Raw genomic sequence first — 20,913 nt, 5'->3', positions numbered from 1 at the left:
ACTTCGATCCTTCAATGTGTGCAGCAAGATGTTGGAGATGTTCTACCATCTGTTGTGGCCAGTGCATTGTACTTCGCTGGGGTCTGCTGGGGGAGCAGCATTGGAGCCGGCGACACCAACAGACTTAACAAACTGGTTAAGAAGGCCGGCTCCATCATCGGCTACAAACTGGACAGCCTGGAAAAGGTGGTGGAGAGGAGGACGCTGAACAAACTATTATCCATATTGGATAATCCTGACCACCCTCTCCACCACCTGCTGCAGGGACAGCGGAGCACTTTCTCCAAAAGATTCCTCCGGCTCCGCTGTCACAAGGACAGATACAGGAGATCATTCCTGCCGACCGCAATAAGACTTTACAATAACTCACCTCTGGCAAAATCCATCACACAACAATAACACTGTTGACTGTGTTTCTTGTTTGTTTGTATATAATATACATAGATATATACTGTACTGTATATATTGTATATACTGTGCATTTTATATTTTGTACTGCTATTTTACAGCTATTTTATTGCTTTTCTATTATTCTATTATTCTATTATTATCTTATTGCTTCTGTATGCTGCTGTAGCGAAAAAATGTCCCCTTGGGGATTAATAAAGTAACTACCTACCTACCTACCTACCTTAAGTTGTTGAAGTAAAATCTACAACGACAAGTTGGACAGCATTGAAAAATCAAAGCAGGGAAAATAATATTGTGATTGGAGGTTATTGAATCTGATATGTAGAGGAGACGTGAGGAGAGAAATATGGAAGTATTTGTTTTTCCAACCTCAAACATGAGTGCTATTGAGATCCAACAGGCACAGAAACAATCAGAGACAAACATAAACCAACGCTAATCGTTATTCGGCTCCTGAAATTCAAAGAGATATTAAAATGGATGTAAATAAATAGACAAAGACAAGTCAACTTAGACTGGTAGCTTATCTGCTCTAGACTCTAGCAGCCCAGTACTGAAGTGGGCAGATTTTTAATTATTTCAATTATCCAATTGGGGCTGCAAATATTGGCTGCTTGCGGATGACGCGGTCGTTACGTGTCAACCAATAAATTAAAGCGACTCTCCCTTTCACTCGGGGTTCAGAGAGAGAGAGAGAGAGACCGAGCGAGAGAGGTTGAAAAGGTAGACTTCGCGCTGCATCCTGGGTACATAGCTCCACTGTGATGCAGTGAGCCTGTTGTGTGGACTGGAAACCAAAGTAAAGTAAACGGGGGAGGGTCGCTTTCAGGGGGGGCGTTTAGTTTTTTTTTTAGTTAGTTACAATGCGTCTTTCACGGTGTTGATCGGTCTCGGAGAACCATGCGCCAACTTCGCCTGTCATCTCGAAGCGGAATGAGCCACTCTTGAGCCCCGAAAACGAGTCCTTGACGGCGGGGGAGAGCAGAAATGAAGAAGCCGAGCGCCCTGCTCCCTGTTGTCGGCATGACTGGGAAATGGTAGCGTGCTGTAGGAACCGCACTGGGAAGGATCATGGTCGAGAGGAGCAGCAAATTCTTGTTGATCGTCGTCGGATCCGTGTGTTTTATGCTGATTCTCTATCAGTACGTGGCCCCCGGGGTGATCAATTTCGGCTCCCCGCACGGTTATTTCACGGAAGAAGACGAGGGGGATATCTTCCCCACTCCGGACCCCCACTACGTGAAGAAATACTACTTCCCCGTCAGGGACCTGGAGAGGACGATTGATTTCCAAATTAAAGGCGAGGACGTGATTGTGTTTTTGCACATCCAGAAGACCGGCGGGACTACCTTCGGCAGGCACCTGGTCCAGAATGTCCGTCTGGAGGTCCCCTGCGACTGCAGACCGGGCCAGAAGAAGTGTACCTGCTACCGGCCGAACCGCAAGGAGACCTGGCTCTTCTCCCGGTTCTCCACCGGCTGGAGCTGCGGCTTGCACGCCGACTGGACCGAGCTCACCAACTGTGTTCCGGGGGTCCTCAACAAAAAGGAGAATAAACAGAAAAATCTGAGGTAAAACTGGGAGATCTTTGCTTTACTTACTGTATATTATAAACAAGCGTGGGGTTTAGGTATGACCTGGAGCGCAAAATTGGGAGTCCGTATTTATTTATTTTTGACATTTTCCATGATTCTGTAACTAACTTTTTAAACTGTGTTTTTATATGTAATATAAAGCACGCGGAGGTAGTTTACAATAAGGTCACTGTAAGCTCGCTAAGCTTTAAGTTGGGCTACTTTACGACATAAATAACTTAAACTAATCCTATTAAAAAAAAAAATAATTAATCATTAATATACTCTTATCTACACCTGATAGTCCTGTACATCTTTGTTTGTACAAAACAGCTTATTCCTCTTGAGGCCATTATTCAAACAGGCCTATTCTAATGGGGAATTGTAAAGCACATAAAAACCATCATGAAAAAATAAAAATATCAAAACTCCACGTGGTATGGTGCTACTTTAGGTCCACTTTATAACACAGAAATGTGACCGTGATTGAGGAGGAGATAAAACATAACGGAGGGTAGTATAATGGCGTTATAGCTCCATAACTGAATACCACAAACACATTAAAGTCCCCACAGGACAGTAATGGATGTAACTGGTCATTGTGTTATCTTTAATCAAAGCTCGTCTCTTCATTGCAGTGAGTTTCTTCCTGAATTAGTGGGTTGATAATAGCCACTGAGGGACCAATGTTGATTGACATTTCAACACGGCGCTGTCACGAATGCCACGGTAGCACAACGGTGCCCCTGACAATTGCTGATAGGTGCCAATATCCCACTGAATCACACCGAGACTTGGCTGAATCCATTTGAGCAGTGTGTAATACACTCAGTCAACATTTCCACACAGTAATAATCCCTTTCTTTGGCTGAGGTATCCAGACATGATACACATTCTTATTAAGTTATAACACATTTCTTCTCCGCGCCTCCCCATTGTTGTTGCCCATATATTGCATCCTTCACACAGACATATTGACGGCTGTATCAGCTTCTATTTCACTGCACCCCTGTGGTTAAAGGCTATGCCTGTTGAATGGGTTATGTGTCTTCGTGTTGCCTAAGGTTGTTCTATATTTTATTCTGGCTATGGCCGATCAATAGGACAAAGAGGATTTGGAAATGGTTGGAAGTTTGTCTGTCTGGCAGTCAGACGCGGTGGAGATGTCGGGCCGGCTGCTCTGCTTCCCATGGCTGCTTCAAACTGGAGATCAGTGCTGCAGGCTGGGCAGGGCTGGGCAGGGCCGGTGTGGAGGGGGGGGGGGGGGAGGGAGAGACCCTGCGGGGGTTTGGCTCCTCTCTAATCCGGGTGATTATTACCGCTGGGACACACATGCATACACACACACTGGCGCTGGTATTTGCTGCTGGCGTCAGTCCCGACTCCTGCGGTTTCCCTCGGTCAGAGGTGATAACGTGTTCAGCCATTCTGCACGGCGAGCTGAGATATCACAGTGGACGCAGGATAAACTGCCTTTCATCACTTTGTGAGCACTGTTTCAAAGCCTAAACTTGTGCATCTGTGTGTGTGTGTGTGTGTGTGTGTGTGTGTGTGTGTGTGTGTGTGTGTGTGTGTGTGTGTGTGTGTGTGTGTGTGTGCACCTGAAGAGGCAACAGAAACTGAAAGAGACAGGAAGGCAGAGCAGATGAGAGAGGTCTTGGTGTATTTGCATGGGTGCGAGAGCAGCGGAGAGACCGTCTCTTGCCTCGGGTGTAATCGACTACCCGATCACTCCTGACAGGAGAGAGAAGAAACTGTAAGCGTAATAACACCCTGAGGAAACGCAATGCTGCTCCATATTACATGTAGCATCATTTTCACGAGGAGGAGAAGTGAATCGCTGCGATGACTCCCTTTTAAAGAGACACTAAAAGCACACTGTTTGTCTCTCGGTGACATCTTTTCTGTCTGATTGCTTCTTTTTCCTGCACTTTTGTCCTGTGTCCTCGTTGTTGCGGCCTCTTGTGTCATTGCGCTAACGCTAGGACGATTTGTCTTGAGGGCAGAGTGGTGAAGAGGCCAGTGGAAGTGTGAGGAAGCTCATCTGTGTTCACAGATCGCTGCTGAGGGATTTCTTGGCGCAGCGTCGAATACGCTTTCAGATCAGCTGTGTGCATATTGTCCGTGTGATGGAAATAAACAGTGATTTTTTTATTTTTTTGGGAGCAAGTGATCTGGAGTTAAATCTGTGCCTATTAAATAGAGAAAAGAGGAAAGTACTTATCCAGAGGTGTTTGACTACACTGCAGCAGCAGCAGCAGCAGCAGTCCTCGTCCAGCATCTCCCTCTGCAGCTGTGTTCCCATCCAGCTGTCAAGTGGATTTTACACAAACCTTTCAAATGCTGCAGAAATAAAACGTGAATTAGGAGCATTTCCATCAACTGGATTGAGGCACATAAATACGCCTCCTGACTGTCAGTCAACACATCCACAGAGGCAAGGCATCAAGAATCACTGAATTTAGAAGAACTGATCAGTAGTGGACAAGTTACCAATGACATTTACAGTATTTTATGCTTTAACTATGTTGTTTTAGTGATTCCATGCCAGAAAAATACCAGACATTTTTTATTTTTTTTTCTGGTTAATGTCTAGAGTTGGGGGGGACATGCATATTTTTGTTTCCAAAACCCCCCAAATTGTCACTTTAATATAATTAAATGCAAAGAAATCGGCAAATGTTCAGACTTGAGAGTCTGGAACCAGTGAATTAAGTGACTCGAACAATTAATCCACCATTTTATTAATATCTGACCATCAAGTAATTGACTAATTGTTTCTGGTTGATTGACAGAGAGATCATCATTCGGACATTCATTATATGTAAAGAAGCTTCTATTGAACTGTTTTGCATTGATACTGCAACATTTTCCGAGTTCAGTCATCATATCTGGATTAATTATTGATCCTACATTGCACAGTTTCATCAAAATGTTTCTACCTCCCGAGAGCAACAACAACATTCTTTCTGAAGAAATTCCATTGAGTTTTTTTGGTTTTTTTTAATATATATTCATAACACCCTAAACTGTGGGAGAAAAACACTGCGATGGATTAGGCTCAGTTTGGTCTGGTGACAAACGTGTCGGCTTTAGAGGAAGGCGCATTAAGAAGGGAGCGAGCAGCGGCGAGGTGAATGGTCGGTAATACGAGAGACAGGTCTGTCTTTGATCGGTGATTAGATGAGATGGAGATGAACAGTGGCATTGTGGGAGAAGAGAACTCTCACACTCAGCAGAGCGCCACTCACAGTGGATTTGTCATTTCCCACCTCTTATATCAGTTTTAATGTTCTTCACAGATCCCACGGGAAGCACTGATGTACACGTAGTAGTACACACGCACGCACGCGCGCACACACACACACACACACACACACACACACACACACACACACACACACACACACACACACACACACACATTAATTCAAGGCCCAAGATATAGGGCTTTTAATTGGTTAAGGAGGTTTCCTATCACTTTGCTCAAATTAGAGCCACACTTTCAGATGGGGGATACCATCTGTCCTGTGTGTGTGTGTGTGTGTGTGTGTGTGTGTGTGTGTGTGTGTGTGTGTGTGTGTGTGTGTGTGTGTGTGTGTGTGTGTGTGTGTGTGTGTTTTAATCCTAGTGTCAAACTAGTGCCTAAGCAAGGAAAGTGATGGGGCTAATTTTACTGCTTCTATCTCTGCCCTCTCTCAAATCACTCCCTGGTATTTTCTTCTTTTTTCTTTTTTTTTTACTCCCGCCTCCTCGTCATCCCCTCTGCCTGCCTCTGAAACACTTTCCCTCCATCTCCTTCCATCCTTTCCTGCTTCCTTCCGTCCATGATGGTGTCACTCTAATCAAACAGCAGGCTTGCTTTCCGCTTGGTGGATTTATGGCCGGAGGGGGGGGGTGCTCTCTCTCTCTCTCTCTCTTTCTCTCTCTCTCTATCTATCTATCTCCTTCACTTTTCTCTCCTCTCCGTCTCTGCCTCATTGTCTTTCTTTCCCTCCTTTTTTTTTTTTGCCATCTTTCTCCCCCTCTCCCTCCGAGCGTGACTACCGCATTAGAGGAAATGTCTTTTCATGGAAGATTTGCTGCAATTTCCAAAATGGCTGCTTTGCCTAATGGACAACTGCCTTGGTTCTAATGAATGATTACATGTATGAGGGGAGGGGAAGAGAGGGTAGGTGGTGATGGTGGTAGTGGTGGTGGGGGAGGGCACGGAGACAGGGACAGAAGAGGAGATGGAGGCGATGAAGAGTAGTATGAGGAAGAGGATGGGATGAGTGTGGGACGAGAGGAGAGCTGTCAGGGAATGATTGAAAAGATAAAAGATTGAGGGGTGAAAACGTTTAGTTTCATTGCTGGGGAGGGGGGTAGACAATTAGCACGGTTGTCAAGCACCGGGCATTACTCTTCTTTCAATAGGTCTGTTTCAGATTCACAGCACAAATCACTGCACTCTAAAATGGCTCTGTGTGTGTGTGTGTGTGTGTGTGTGTGTGTGTGTGTGTGTGTGTGTGTGTGTGTGTGTGTGTGTGTGTGTGTGTGTGTGTGTGTGGGGCGTGCGAGCGTATGCATGTGGTAGCCCAGCATGATGCCATCAGCCAACCAGCACAACCCAGAATCCAGATGAACTCCAGGAAGCTGCAGAGGCAGCCTCGGCTGATTGGCATATATATATAGTGTGTGTGTGTGTGTGTGTGTGTGCGTGTGCGTGCGCATGTCTTTGTGAGCGCACGCACTCATGTGTAGTCAGGCAGGTCGGTGTTAATCCAATCAGATTAGCCGGGTTTAAGCGCTGGCGGCCAGGCGCTCCAAAGCCGGTTACGTCCGCTCATCCTGCGGCTGTGGTTGCTCGACGTTCCAGCATTCCCAACAAACATTCCCACATCCCCAGTGATTTCCTTCATGTTTACTGAGCTTAAATCACCTTCTCATATGAGACGAGCCTGCTGAATTTACTGGAAACACTGGCTCTAATTTGGTTGACCACTGGTGATTTAATCCCTGTACTTGCCGTATTTTACCTGATCTATGTTAAGTGTGTGTGAGGAATTACCATCAAGGCAGAGGCTTTCCGAGGGCACTCGTGTTGACATCTGTTGCTGCAAACATTAGGAGATTAATAGACTTTTCAGAGGACACCAAATTAATACAGCTTTAGTATCTATTTAACACCGGTAATTTAGGAAAATACCAACCATATGCTGGAATTTTTATGATCATTATGATTTAGAGTATTTCTTATTTTTAGTTGTCTGTCAATGTAAACAATTTAAAAGTGTAATTTGGCTTCCGATTATTGGCAGTAATTGTTCGTTCTTGAGAAGTTATCACTGGTTCAACAATCCAAAAATTCTTCATTCACGCACTGTTTTATTTCAATACTTATTGAAGCTTGAATTGGCCAAATTATCCAGTAATTTACCAGAAAATGTCAGAAAAAAGTCAGAGAAACATTTTCCAGTCTTGTTAAGTATCAAGTAACTCTGTAAATTTATCACATGACCCCTTGGCCTGCACATCTGGAACCACTGCACCACTACGGGGGAGCAAGTGGCTCTTCAAGTGTTTTGCCCTTCACAATACAGTGAAAGGATGGCAGACTTGCACGTAATCTGGCACATAAAAGGGTGAGATGTGGCCCCTACTTGTTTTTCTTCTTCAGTTGCTTGAGGCCGGTGTTGACAGCGCTCTCTTAACAACACCACTACTTCCTCTTGACTACAGGAGTTCAGCTCAGGTTCATCCTCAGGTCACTGTAACGTATAACCTGACCTCATCATTCAGAGTTGAGACTTGAGCTCCAGAGGATATGTGGAGACCTCTGTTGGGCCCCCTCGCTGCCTACACATGCGCACGCACACACGCACGCACGCACACACACACACACACACACACACACACACAGGGCTTTAGTTTGACTCCATGCCACAGCGGCCGTCTGCAGACATTTTGCAACAGACAGCAGTTTGGCTGCGGTTGATCAGGGTTCGCAAAATGGCCTGATTAAAATGAGACTGTTGGTGTTGAGTATAATAGAATCATTACATTAAACATTAAACTGAAGCCGCGCTGACTACAAACCAGGCCGGTCAAGTTGAGTTAAGTCTGTGGAGGCCATTGATCCGCCCCAGCTGTTTCACCTCAGTGCAGCGTAAAGACGAGGACAAGGAGAGGGATCCGCTTGACCGCTGACGATCGTCTCCACTATCGATCAGCCGCTGTGGATCAGAGCGAGGTTTTTCATTGATTGGTGAAACTTGAATGACACTAACGTAGAGCAGAGTCTTTCCGGACCAATCTGGGTGTATTGCTCAACACAGAGGACAGACAGGGCGAGAGAGAGAGAGAGAGAGAAAAGCAAGACTGATGCGCTTCTTAATCATCACGCAGCCTCCTGTTACTGTGTGTCACACTTTCTCTTCCTCCCTCTGCTGCCGACTGACAAATGTCAACCCCCGCCGCCGCCACCGAAGTGATTCTGCGGCCCTGTGGACAAATAGCCGTGCGGTGAATGATTAGCAGACATTTCTATGGCTGGTAATGAGGAGCGCTACGCTGCCGCAGCTCCACCAACAGGATTACTGCCTATTGATTATCCTAGCCTAGCGTTAGCTCTTCTAGCAAAAAGCAACTGACTGATCAGTGGACATTTCTATAGTGGTTAATGAGTGTTGCTGCGGAAGGCTGTGGTATGCTATCCATGAGAATGGGATTAGAGTCTATTAATCAGACAAGAGGCTCGCTGAAGTCATTAGCCGGCCCCGTGGCAAAGTCAGTACATCTGTGGCTGATCCCAGTTCCTGCTTTCTAAATCGGGTTTGGGCTTGTCTCCGTTGTCTGGTCTCTTGCTGCATGTCGACTCTGAGTGTCTGTCTTTCTTTCAACACCCCCCCCCCGGTGCCCTGTTCTCTGATGGCACTCCTCGTCCTTTTTTTCCCCCCTCCTTCACGTCTTCCTTCCTTCTTCAAAAAACGAGAAGTAGTGAGAGAAAGACGTCCACGGGGACGACTGCTCTCTGCATCCATTAACACCCCTGTCTTTTCAAGCCCCAGGATGTGACAAGTCCATACAGGATGCGACCCGGGAGTTTCTCCTCATCTCCTGGTCTGAGCTCCTCTCATTTATTTGTAAACAAACAAATAAATGCATCCATTTCCTGCATGCATGCGTGTATGAATAAATACATCTATTCATGAAGCCGATCTGTGTCTGTGGGAGCTTGTTTGTATGTGTGTGAGCGAGAGATGGCCAAAGGAGGCATGTGAACGAAGAGGAGAGGCTGACAAGCGTGTAAATTGAATTGTGGGAAAAATGCAAATCGTGCACTGCCTCTTTGAATTAGTGGGAGGAGTTTCAACTGATTGGGACTGTCTCCTCTATTGGGCGCGCGCACACACACACACACACACACACACACACACACACACACACACACACACACACACACAGAGTGGGCTAACTTTTACCAAATCCCCAAAAGAGAATGAACGATAGTGTTGTCTGCCTCCTTCCACGCCTCTGCAGCCTGTCGTTTTCCCATCATGCCTCCACTTTTCTAGCCCATCATGCCATCCCCGGACTTCTGTGTGTTTTGTCTGTGTGCATGTGTGTGCGTCTGCGCGTACGAGAGTCCCACCAGAATAACTAAAGTGCTGATGCCATTCATGGAAAGACAGAGTGAAGGAAAAAAAACACGAGATTCCTCATTCTGCTACACTTGGTTTGTCTTCTTCGCTCCAGGGTAGAGCCGCAGATCACCAGAGTTGCTCCTTCGTGAAACTGCAAACGTTCTCAGAAAGTGTGTGTGTGTGTGTGTGTGTGTGTGTGTGTGTGTGTGTGTGTGTGTGTGTGTGTGTGTGTGTGTGTGTGCCTGGGTGTCCTCTGCCTTCATTTGTGCATTCATGCAGGGGCTGCATGTGTCCGTGTGTGCCGTATGAATGTGTGGCCTGTGTGAGCTGTGTTCACAAGACTGTACATTGATTGGATTTGTGTGACTGTTTGTGTGTGTGTGGCAGACCACAGATGAAACGTGTCACTGTTGCTTACATCGCCGGCCTCTTCTTTCTCATACCTCAGCCTGAATTAATTTTGTGGTTCTGATTTTTGGTTTTCCGGCTTATATCAGACATGTCACTTGAATTGTGGTTATTTTCTGTAATTATTTTCAAGCCATATTTGGCAATTTAGAAACATCCTACTTTTGTACCAACATAGTCCATGTGTTTTTACACAAAAAACATTTACACTAAAATGAAGTTCAGTTTTGACCGTGCAAACTGTGGTTCAACAAAAATAATTCTTGCTCAGCGCTTTTAGCAGCATCACTATCGCTTCAGAGGTGATAGTGTTATGCAGCTCTCTGTTCTTTTGTCTTCGGCCTGACAAGAGTGTCACCAGGTTGGCTTTTGTCAGCAGAGGTGTTGCCCTTCATTGCTATCCACTTAGCTTCCGTACGAATCCCCTAAAGCGTGCGAGGCCGTCTCCTTAGCTATCGTCCACACTCTCAGATGTCATGCAGCTGTGGGCCGGAACAGTCAAAAACACCTCCTAGTCTAGACTTCATTCCTGATTGGACGATTCTGTGTCCTCCGCCTTAGCAATGCAATCCCAGCACCCTGGTCCAAGGGCTGGTGGACTTGACATCAGGGTGCGCATGGAGGCCGGTGTATCTGATGACAACCAGTCCTGGCTTGCCACTCAGAACCTTAACCGTAGCATGACACAGCAGTTTTACCCTGGTCGCCCTCCGTCAACCCCAGAATTAAGCGGGAGGGGGGGGGTTCAATGTCTTGTGTGTAGAAGATTCTTCACCATAGAAAAGAGAAAAAATATGACTGCTTTACTTGAAGAATCTCAGTCGACTGAACCGTTGATTCAACTCATGGACTTGCAGGGAGCAGCCCTACAAAGATAGATATAGTACAGATTTGATCATGCAGAGAGCAGACTAACCAGACAGATAAGTTTACATTTTGCATTCACACAATGAATGTTAATTATCTACAACTGACTGGATTCGCACCAACAGTTGTTTTTCTAGCTCTCAAATTACAGTTGCAGGTACAAATTGTGTCACTCCTCTCAACACACATGTTGACGCAACAGATCTGGTAGAACAATTAAACAGATACGTCTTCTGACCTGGAAATTTCAACACAGATCGTCATTGAGTTGAACTTTAGAGTTAAAAGGTAGGACAGGTCTCTCCTGTAACAGCAGTAAAGAGCAATTGCTAAAGCGAGGGAGTGTCACCCTGCTGAATAAAGGTCAGTGTTAAAGCTAATCCAGTTATACTATTCTTAGTGTCTCTTCACCTCTTTGTCTCTCGCTGTTCTGCCTCCTCCTCCTCCTCTTCACCCCACTCTGCCTCTGCGGATCTGGGCCACGAGTATGTAGGTTTCACCTTTCTCTCTCTCTCTACGTTTTTTTCACCTCACCTCTGTTTTCCCTTCTTTCCTTCGCTTCTCACTTTCACTTTGTCAAAAAAAGTTTCACTTCTTCATCCTCCCTGCCACCACACTGTCATTTCAGGTCCCCAGCGCATGTCAGCTTCCTCTGGAGAGAGGAAGTGATGTGTCAGGATTTGCCTTTATCTGCCAGTGATCTGATCTGATGTGAGATTGAGATAAACACGGGAGGAGTGTAGGGTTCTCTCTCTCACCCTGGGGAACTGTGCGATGGAAAAGCTCTTACTTTTTCTGTCTGTGACTGCTTTTTTTTCCCCGTGTGCACAGGCAGAAATATCTGGTGGTGTTGGGGTGATTGCCAAATTACAAAGAAAATTCGAGGGAGTGGGTCTTTCAAACCCGCTCAGCCCATCAATTCTGCTTTGATACCTAATGCGAGAAGTTTAGGAAGTCATCTTGTAAAAGTAAAATCACCGGTTTGATCCCTCACGCTATGTAATATATCTGCCGACAGCCTTGTGTTGTCTCTCAAAGTGTCTTTGAGAAAGAAACTAAACTTCCACCCGCTCCCACTTTTGTACTTTTCTTTAGACTGTCAAATAAATGCAGGAAGATCTATTGGATCTCTTTCAGGAACTCCTACGCATGCAAAGTACATTGTTGTGACATTCGGAAGACTAGTACATGAAAAAGATACAAAATATATCAATATTTCAGATTTTGCCCGAGGTTGTCCTAACAAGCACGTAGATTGGCTGTTTAGAGTTTAATAGGAAGGGAAAATCCAGTTCCACTGAGGCTCGACTATTTTCAGGAGTCAGTGTAGTGTCTTACATTTAAAAAGCCTCTGTGTGTTATAGTGGATACACACGGAAAGGCAAGGTTAATACACATTCATCAGCCACTTATAAATTACAAATCAAGGCCGATATTTTTAGATAATTTGTCAACCAAATCTGCAAAACTAGTTTGTAGTTTATTTTCATATTTAGTCTACAAGGTGAGTCAGGAGGTAGTCCACTGCTGAAGTACTCTTGAGGAATCCTCCCCAGACTTAGCCTGATGCCTGCATATTGGCTGCTGGAGTAGCTATAGGGTCTTTTTCTGTTTGAGGTTTAATTGTCAATATCTGCAAGGCTAGTTGTCAAAATGGCTAAATGTTGAATGAATGTCTGGCACCAACGTACTTCGTAATCCATCCAACAGTTAGGTAGGTAGGTAGGTAGGTATTTACTTTATTTAGTTGCCGAGACATTTCAGTCTGAACCACGAATCTTATCACCAGTAAAACTAATATTCATCTACCATGACGTTTATAAATTATTTTTGCAATCCATCCAGTAGTTGTGAAGATAGTTTACTGAAAACTGAAAAAAAATTGGGCTATTAACCAATATCAGGAGGATACATTCTCTATGGACCATCCATCCATCCATGTTATGCCACCGATCAGAGGTTGGGCCACGTTTGCAGCAGGTTAGCCCAGATGTCCCTCTCCCAAGGCCACGTTTTGCAACTCCTCCTGGAGGATGCTGAGGGATTCCAGGCCAGATGAGATATATAGTCTCTCCAGTGTGTTCTAGGTCTCTCCCTTGTCTCTCACCAGTTGGACATGCCCGAAAAACCTCCAATGAAGGGCCTAATCAGATCCCCAAATAACCTCAACTGGCTCCTTTCGAAATAGACTAGCAGGTCTTACTCTATCTCTAAGGCAGAGCCCTCCACCCGACAGAGGGAACTTATTTTGGCTGCTTATTTGGCCGCTTGTATCTGTGATCTCATTCTTCCGGTCACCACCCGAGGCTCATGACCATAGGTGGGGGTCGGAGCACAGATCAACTGGTAAATTAAAAGCTTTGCCACCAATATCAGAAGAATGAGTCCACTATGGACCATAAATATCTATACAAAGCATTATGTCAGTTGAACCAACAGTTGCTGTTATTGTGATTATTAAGTAATAATTCAATCTAATGGTGGACAAACCAACAGACCAAGATTTCCATTCCCTCGGGTATGCCAACAGCCAGGCTCAAACAAAGGTCTTCGATTGCATAACATGCTAAAGTTAAGAAAAGTCCAATTTAATGTTAATTTTGACTAATTAGAGAAACTGAAGCACAGAGTTGTTTCTACTGCAATCTTTGATTTAAAACAAAATAGAAGTAAAGTTTCAAGTTTATCAACTCAATAACTTTGATCAGCCACCATGGTTGGAATGTGAAATCAGATACATGGAAACACATCACCTGGGAATACTGGGGAGGTAGTTCGTTATGTGCCAATACACTGCAACAGCAGAAAGTAACAGCCCAATCAGAGCTGAGTATGTAAATGTCATGCTTATGAATGACATGAGATAACCTCACCCTTTGAGGCGATTGGTGGATTGTTGTGGTGGAGGGCAAACAGGATCCAAAATTCCTACCAAGTAAGTGCCCAAACGCTGATAAGACTTTTGGGGGATGAATTAGGAGGTACCAGCTAGTCTGAGATATATTCAAATCATTTGTCTTTTTTGCTTTTTGTCAAGTTTTGGCTTGGCTGTGTATCCCCTTCTCTAATTACTGGACAAATCAAGCCTAAGCAATAACTATCAAGCAGCCTCCTGAATGTCTGTCTGTCACGCTGGTTCCATCTAAATTTAATTTCCTCTGCAGGTCATTTTCAGCAAATGTTACTCCACCGCCAGTGAGCCTTATTGCACCACACATTGCAGACGCTTTCAGAGGTGAATGTGTCATTGTGAAGCAAGATGCACAGACAATGTTCCCAGAGTAAAATGCATGAGCTTATTCTGTTCAATTTCAGCTTTGTCCAGTGAGGGAAGTCAGTTAAAATACAGTCTTTGTGTACACTTAAGTATAAAAACAACATATAAACAAAGAAAAATAGCAGGGTTTCAAGATTAAAAGGCTAATCACTTGCAGAAGGCAACAGAAAACCAAAAAATGTCTACATGAATAACAAGAAAACCACCGAATGTAATTAAAGTGGAGTAGTGATGTTTAAAAAATATATATATTTTCGGTCACAAATCTGTCAGGCTCTGAGTGTCTGAAGAAATGTAGTAAAGACAGCAGAGGCATTTGAGGCCCATAAAAACCTCAAAACCCCCAGGCTGTCCCTGTAGTCCAGAAAGATGTCACTTCATCATGACTTGGTTATTTCCCGCTTGCGTGATGCTGGCCTTTTGCATTTTGCGCGCCACGATGCAAAAACTCGGAGGCAGTCATGCAAAAATGCAGACCATGCTCTCTCTCACACTCTCCCTTTCTGCCACACACATCCTGCCTCCGTCCCTTACAGACTTTATGGATGTTCACTGTTTGACGTTTTCTCTTGTTGAATATACCCCCCTCCTGCATGTTTTTCCTCTTCCTCCCTTCCTTCCTTTTCTCAGCTCACTCTCGGCCGTCTTTTGTCCGACATCTCTTCACGCTTGACCGGCCTTGCTGTGACTCTTGACTTCAAAGGGCTACTTCATTCATCAGTCACTCATCACAGAGAGAGGGCCATTCAGCGCTGCGCTAAAAGAGAGGGAGGGGACGAGGAGTGAGTGTATAAAAAAAAGAGGGGGAACGAGTGTATGAAAAGAGGGCACGAGAGAGAAAGAGGATTCGCTCTTGACCGTGGGGGACCTCGGGAGTCACAAAAGCAGAAAAGGAACACACTCCCACTCGTCCACACACACATACAGAGTCGCTGTCAACACTTAAAACACACTATCTCACACTGTTTTTGAGTTGTTGTTTTTTCCTTTTGGGTGTGTGCAGATGCCTCAAACATGATCCTTTCCTCCTTTTTTCTGTCGATCTACGTTCTCTTTCTCGGCTTTCCTTCATTCTTTTCACTTGAGCCGGCAGTACAAAGGGCCGTCGGGGCCTGTTCCTTCCCGTAATCCCTCACTGCACCTGGGTGTGTGCATGAGCATGTCTTTTTTTTTTTCAAATCTTTTCTACCCCGCCACTCTCCAGTATTTCTAAATCTCACCTTCTGTATTTTCATTCCCTTCATGCTCACTGACATTCTCCCTCTTTTTTACTATTCGTCTGTATTTGAGGTAGCTGGCAAGCTAGTTTTCAGGTCAGTGGGAATTGCTATTGCCTCCCCTCTCAGCTGGAGTCTGGCTCACACTCAACTGCACACAAACACACTCACACACACAGTTATGCACACTTATTGTTCATCCCTCTCTCTTTTGTGTGAGTGTTTTTTTATGGACATGCGGTTGTGTGGTCTTGTATACTCGGTTGCCTAACTTGTAAAGATACATTTCACGTAGGTGTGCCAGGTTTCTCGTTATCCCTCATTTGTCTCTTCATCATTCCGGTCTTTTATTTATATTTCTCCCACAAGTAATACGTGATGAGTGAAAGTCTCTCGTTCTCTATGTACCACTTGCCTCAGTCTGTTTTTATGGTTGACTTTCTGTTTGAAGGAGAGAAGGTTTCTGTGATGACTCGCCTTGTTTGCGGGCAGGCATGTATGTACAATCTTACCCGAATTACCCGTTTGTGCTCAACTAGCAGGTTTTGATGTAAAGAAAATAAGTTTTATAATTTTATTTTATTTCAGCAACAAAGAACTTCAGTTACCTTTGAATTAGGAAATTAACCGATTGTTTGATTGACAGAAAATTACTCTATTATTTTGATAATTGATTAATTTTATTATTCCAGCCTCTTAAATGTGAATATTTTCTGGTTCCTTTTGTCCTCCATGATAATAACCTGACTATCTTTTGGTTTTGGACTGTTTTTTGGGGGAAAAAAACAGACATTGTAGGTTTGCACCTTTTGCTTTGGGAAACTCTGGTTTAAATTTTTTAGAACTTTCTGACATTTTAAGGACTAGACTAATCAACTCATCGATAAAGTAATTGACAGATTAATAGTTAATGAAAATACTCCTGAAAAACTGTGAAAAAAAAAATCCTCATCCATAATTTACTAATATCAAATTACTTGTTTTTTTATTAGCCAAAGAAACAACTTGCTTCCAAAAAAACAGCAAATCCTCACATTTGAGAGGCCAAACTGGATATATCAAAGGATTATCAAAGGAATATAATAAATTTTCTGTCAATTAACTAATTGACTAATTTACTTTATTTCCCAGTTTGGTAGATTAACCAGGACAGAAAAGTTCTACGATAAATTCTACCGCTGTTGAGCTTATGATGTTCAGTTTGTGTTGACACCGTGGTCGTCAAGTGCAAATGAGGTGCCTGCAGTGTTTGAGCTGCATTTAGTCGTAGTGATGTACTTGAAGGTGTTCCTAATATTCTTTCACTCTCGTGTGTAAACAGGGAAAGACTAAACATAGATTTGCAGCTCAGAGCAGCATGAACCCTGTTAAACTCACTCAACTAATTAAACGGCCGAATGCGTCTAAGAAGCTTCAAAAATATTGACATGTTGTTTTTGTCGCTAGCATTTTAAAAAGCGAGGGAGTGAAACCAGAGAACGGAAATTGCCCCCACTGTGAATCCATCAAAAAATTGGCAGAAGAATTGAAGCGTCCACAAACCGCAGTGTTTGGATTTCAAGGGTCGAAACCCGTGTCTATGCGCACAGTCTTTATTGGGCAAAGCTTCGCCATGGCAGACACACGAGCTGCCATGTGCCACTGCACACCAACGGGCACACAAAGCTTGGAGAGAGCAGGTGTGGAGACATACATGAGTCACAGGTCTTAATAAAGCAGACGAGGTGAGGAATAGTTAATGAAACACCTGGTGTTTTATTATTTATTTTTTATTTTTTAAGTATTCATCAGTGTGGGAATTACGCGCACACACTCGGTCCAATGTGGTGAGTCAGTCAAGCTGTTGTGAGCCTGTGAGCTGAGAAACGGACCTGCCATGACATGCCTCAACATCATGCACACACATTCACACCAACCACGGGAGATAGAGAGTGGATATGAAAGCAGAAATACAGAGAAATAAGCTTCATAAAAGCGCCACTGAGGAGGAAATTGGAAGGGTGGGATAATTGCGCTTGAGTGGGCAAACAGAAAGAAAAGGTGGGGCGAAGGGAGAGATGGAGCAAACGGTCGGAGGTAAAAAAAAAAAAAAAAAAGATGGAGCAAAAAAGAGAGGAAAACAAGATGGGGGCAAGAAGGTGAGGGAAAGTATCTCTTCGTCTCCCCCTCCTCCCCTGATGGAATGTTAATCAGCATAAAGAGGTCAGCCCTTTTGGCGTTTCAGTGTGCGTGTGTCTTTGTGTGTGTCTGTGTGTGAGGGGTGAAAAGGTCGGACATGGTGCTCTGGCCTTTTGGAGCCTCGTCTGAGGTGCTTGAAGTGAACAACTGCACGCCGGGGTCCATTACAATGTCCTTTACAACGCTCTTTGCAAAACACTCCCAGCCACAAAATGTGGATAAACAGCTCATCAGTCACAACAGCACGAAACGTCTAATTCAAGACAGATGTGGAAAGGAAATAAATATCCATCAATCATGTTTTTCATCTATAAAATATTAACAAGTTACTGTCTTTGATTTTGATGTTCTTTTCCTACTGTCAGTGTTTTGTCAGTGATTATAAACTTGGATTTTTAAATTTAAATCCAAACAGTCCTACCTCACGTTGGCAGGTGGACACAGGGAGGTTGTAGATCACTAAATAGCTAAATCACCAAAATATGTCATCCATGGAGAAGATTTAAAACCCGTTGTGAATTTTGGATTTTTATTATAGAAGTATGCCGAAGATTATTTCAGGGCATCAGTAGCTTCGGGGTGAGAGAAAAGGCTTTTTGCACTATTGACACAAACATCTCTTCTGAACTGGATTGAATTCCATCGCTGAAAATGAATACACGACACATAAATAAAAGTGCAGTTTTGCGGCGGTGGTGCTGTAGGATCTGCTTGGTGTAAATAAACTGACGGATTGTATCTTTGTTTGCTGTTCAGAAAATTCTTCTCAGCACCAAATTAAGTTTTGTCAGAAACTGTCTGAAATAGTCTTTGCTTAAAAAAAAAAAAAAAGTAAAAAAAACAACAACAAAAAAACAGCCTTAGGTGATTTGAAAAAGCAGCAGTCAGTATTACATTTTCTTTATATGATTCATACTGCAGTCCCAATTCAGAGGCAGGTTCGACACTTGAAGGCTGCAGTTATGAGAGACTGTAAACCAAAGTTATTTTCTTCAGGTCTAACCAGCTCTGTATTAAACATAGCAGTTAAGTGATGAAGAAATACAGTAACACACTCGAACAAATGACTTATTAAAGCTTAAATATATTAACATGTATGTCAATTGAATCTAGCTGGCCACAAAACATTTCTTAATGTATACAACAGTCTTTTTAAAAGTCTCTTATATTTCTATTATGATGCAGAGTTGGTATCTGTAGTGGTGAAGGGAAGCACTTGGTTTTTGCTCACTACAAAACAAACCTACTTTACCCTGCATTTTATTTTGAAGGCTGGATTTACTTGGATCGGTCTTCTTCCACTCATCTTGCGCACTTCACACTGATTGCCGTGATTCTCGGGTCACAGGTCCATCGTGGAGTGGCAGCTTGTGTCGCTCTCCACAGCTGAGGTCATTTTTACAACTAAATCAGTTGGAGTGGCTTTTTCAAACTCAAAGTGCTTTTCAGTTTATTGGGTCGTATAAGAAATTGTGCCGTGTAATTTCACTTGGGACCAAAACAATCAGACCAGGGCCTTGTTGAGTGGGCGTGCTTAGTGCGTCTCACTGCGCCTCTGAAGTGAGACTCGTTTGGAGAGCGGGCCAGATCTTACCGCCATCCATCTCTGAGCCGTACCGATGAAACAAGCGTTTCCAGAAAATGTTCACGACGATTCAATTAGTGCTTGGACTAACCGTATTGTTAAACCGAGAAATTGAATAGAATGGGTTGAGTTAATTATTTCTGAATCTCATTTCATAAATGGTGGGATAATCCTTTGTTGTACATTAGGACCACACCAGAGTAAATTTCTGAGGGAAGTGTGGTAATCAGTGTGATCCTCATCCGCAGCAGATGTCTCGTGTTTGTTTAGCTGTTACGGAAGTCCTCTTCAGCTACAAATATCTGACTAACAAAGATACGAGGATCAGAGGGGTTAAATCTGTTCCTTTCAGTCATCGAATAAATTCCTTCAACCCCTCAGAAAGTCTGGATTTTGTCATTTCCTCCACTTATGATTTTAAACAAAAATGGCTTCTTATTAACTGTAATATAAGACTAATATATTGCACCCTCAAAAATCACTGTAAACATGGGTAAACTGTAAAATGTTTAACCCATAGTGCAGTGGTGGAAGAAATATTTCGCTCATTTGCCTGAGTAAAATTAATTAAGCCACTTAAAAAAACCTCCATTTCAAGTAAGACCCTTATATTCCAAGTACAAAAGCAAAATGTACTTTCAAAAATACTTTGTATTAGCAGCTAAAAATTCTACTGAAGTTGTGGGACAGATAAACAATCTGCAATTATTTTGAAAATGAATCAGAGCAGCACGTTGGATTTAGTGGCATCAGTGCGGTTGCAACCAACTGAACACGCCTCTCCTTCCAAGTGGACAGCGGAGGTGAAACTCGTGAGTCCTGTTTGGTTCGGTATTACCAGACCCAAATTTACCTTTGAATGTAGCGGCGCCCCATTGGGGATTGTTTGCAGTTGTTGCATCCTAATGGGTGTCGACCTCAGGTTTATTTAGATTTTATTTAAATGTGATTCCACTTGGCCACTCCCACTGGTGCCCGATTGATCTGCCCTCCAGAGCAAACCTTCCATTTTGCTCAGCCAATCAGGAGGATGACTGTTCTGTGTGTAGTTATGAAGGGTTCATTTTAAGGTAATGAAAACACAGCGATTCTCAGTTTCAGGTGATTATACAGTAATGAACATTATATTCCATTTCTGCCAAAAAAAATCCTACACACTTGACCTTAAATCATTCGGCATTTCACTTTTGAACATTTTCTAGTTCCAGCTTCTCAGTTTTGCAAATTTGACTCTTTTCTTTATTGTCTTTGGTTGTAAACTGAAGATTGTTTGCAGCCCAACCAAATTTACTTCATCTTTAATTAAAATCAACCAGTAAAATGATGGCTTATTGCCACCATTTTGTTTCCTTTTGATTTTTATCTTCAAACAAGCTGCTTTAGAAAATCATGCTAAACTTCTGGCTTGTTTACAACCGTCTTGCCCTGCTGCTGTGTTCCCAGATCTCTGTAATTATTTCGGTGGGTTCAATTTTATCATAACTGATTGAACATATTGCCAAAACTGCTGTGATAAGCCAAGTTGCGATGGAAGAGGGAGCAGAAAAAGTGCTTCGTTTGCTGCTTCAAGCTCAGTCACCAGCTTCTCTTTGACTCCCAGTGTCACCGAATCGAGGTTACAACATGTCGTTCGTTTCCCACTCTCGTATCCGCCGATCTTTGTGCTCGAGTTTGAGGGTGTGAGCTTGATAGTGCCATTGCATTTTAATGCCTTAATACATATGCATGACCATACACACGTTAGCTTTCAGCTTTGACACATCTCCTTTAG

General features: G+C 43.5%; 1 protein-coding gene across 1 annotated transcript in view; it reads left to right on the top strand.

Annotated features, from left to right (window-relative positions):
- The first annotated feature begins 1,108 nt into the window (after nucleotides 1–1,108).
- Nucleotides 1,109–20,913, top strand: part of hs6st1a (heparan sulfate 6-O-sulfotransferase 1a) — a 56,080-nt gene continuing 36,275 nt past the window's right edge. The window contains exon 1 of the mRNA XM_069707267.1: nucleotides 1,109–1,982. Within this exon, the coding sequence (XP_069563368.1) occupies nucleotides 1,483–1,982 (500 nt within the window). The 5' untranslated portion in view covers nucleotides 1,109–1,482. The remainder of the gene's footprint in view (nucleotides 1,983–20,913) is intronic.

Source organism: Brachyistius frenatus, unplaced genomic scaffold (assembly GCF_029030835.1).
Source record: "Brachyistius frenatus isolate BFR_SWC_R1_liver_20210118 unplaced genomic scaffold, ASM2903083v1 Contig_67, whole genome shotgun sequence".
Taxonomy (NCBI): Eukaryota; Metazoa; Chordata; class Actinopteri; family Embiotocidae; genus Brachyistius; species Brachyistius frenatus.
The sequence above is the reverse complement of the archived record's forward strand: the minus strand, read 5'-3'. Positions and strand labels throughout refer to the sequence as shown.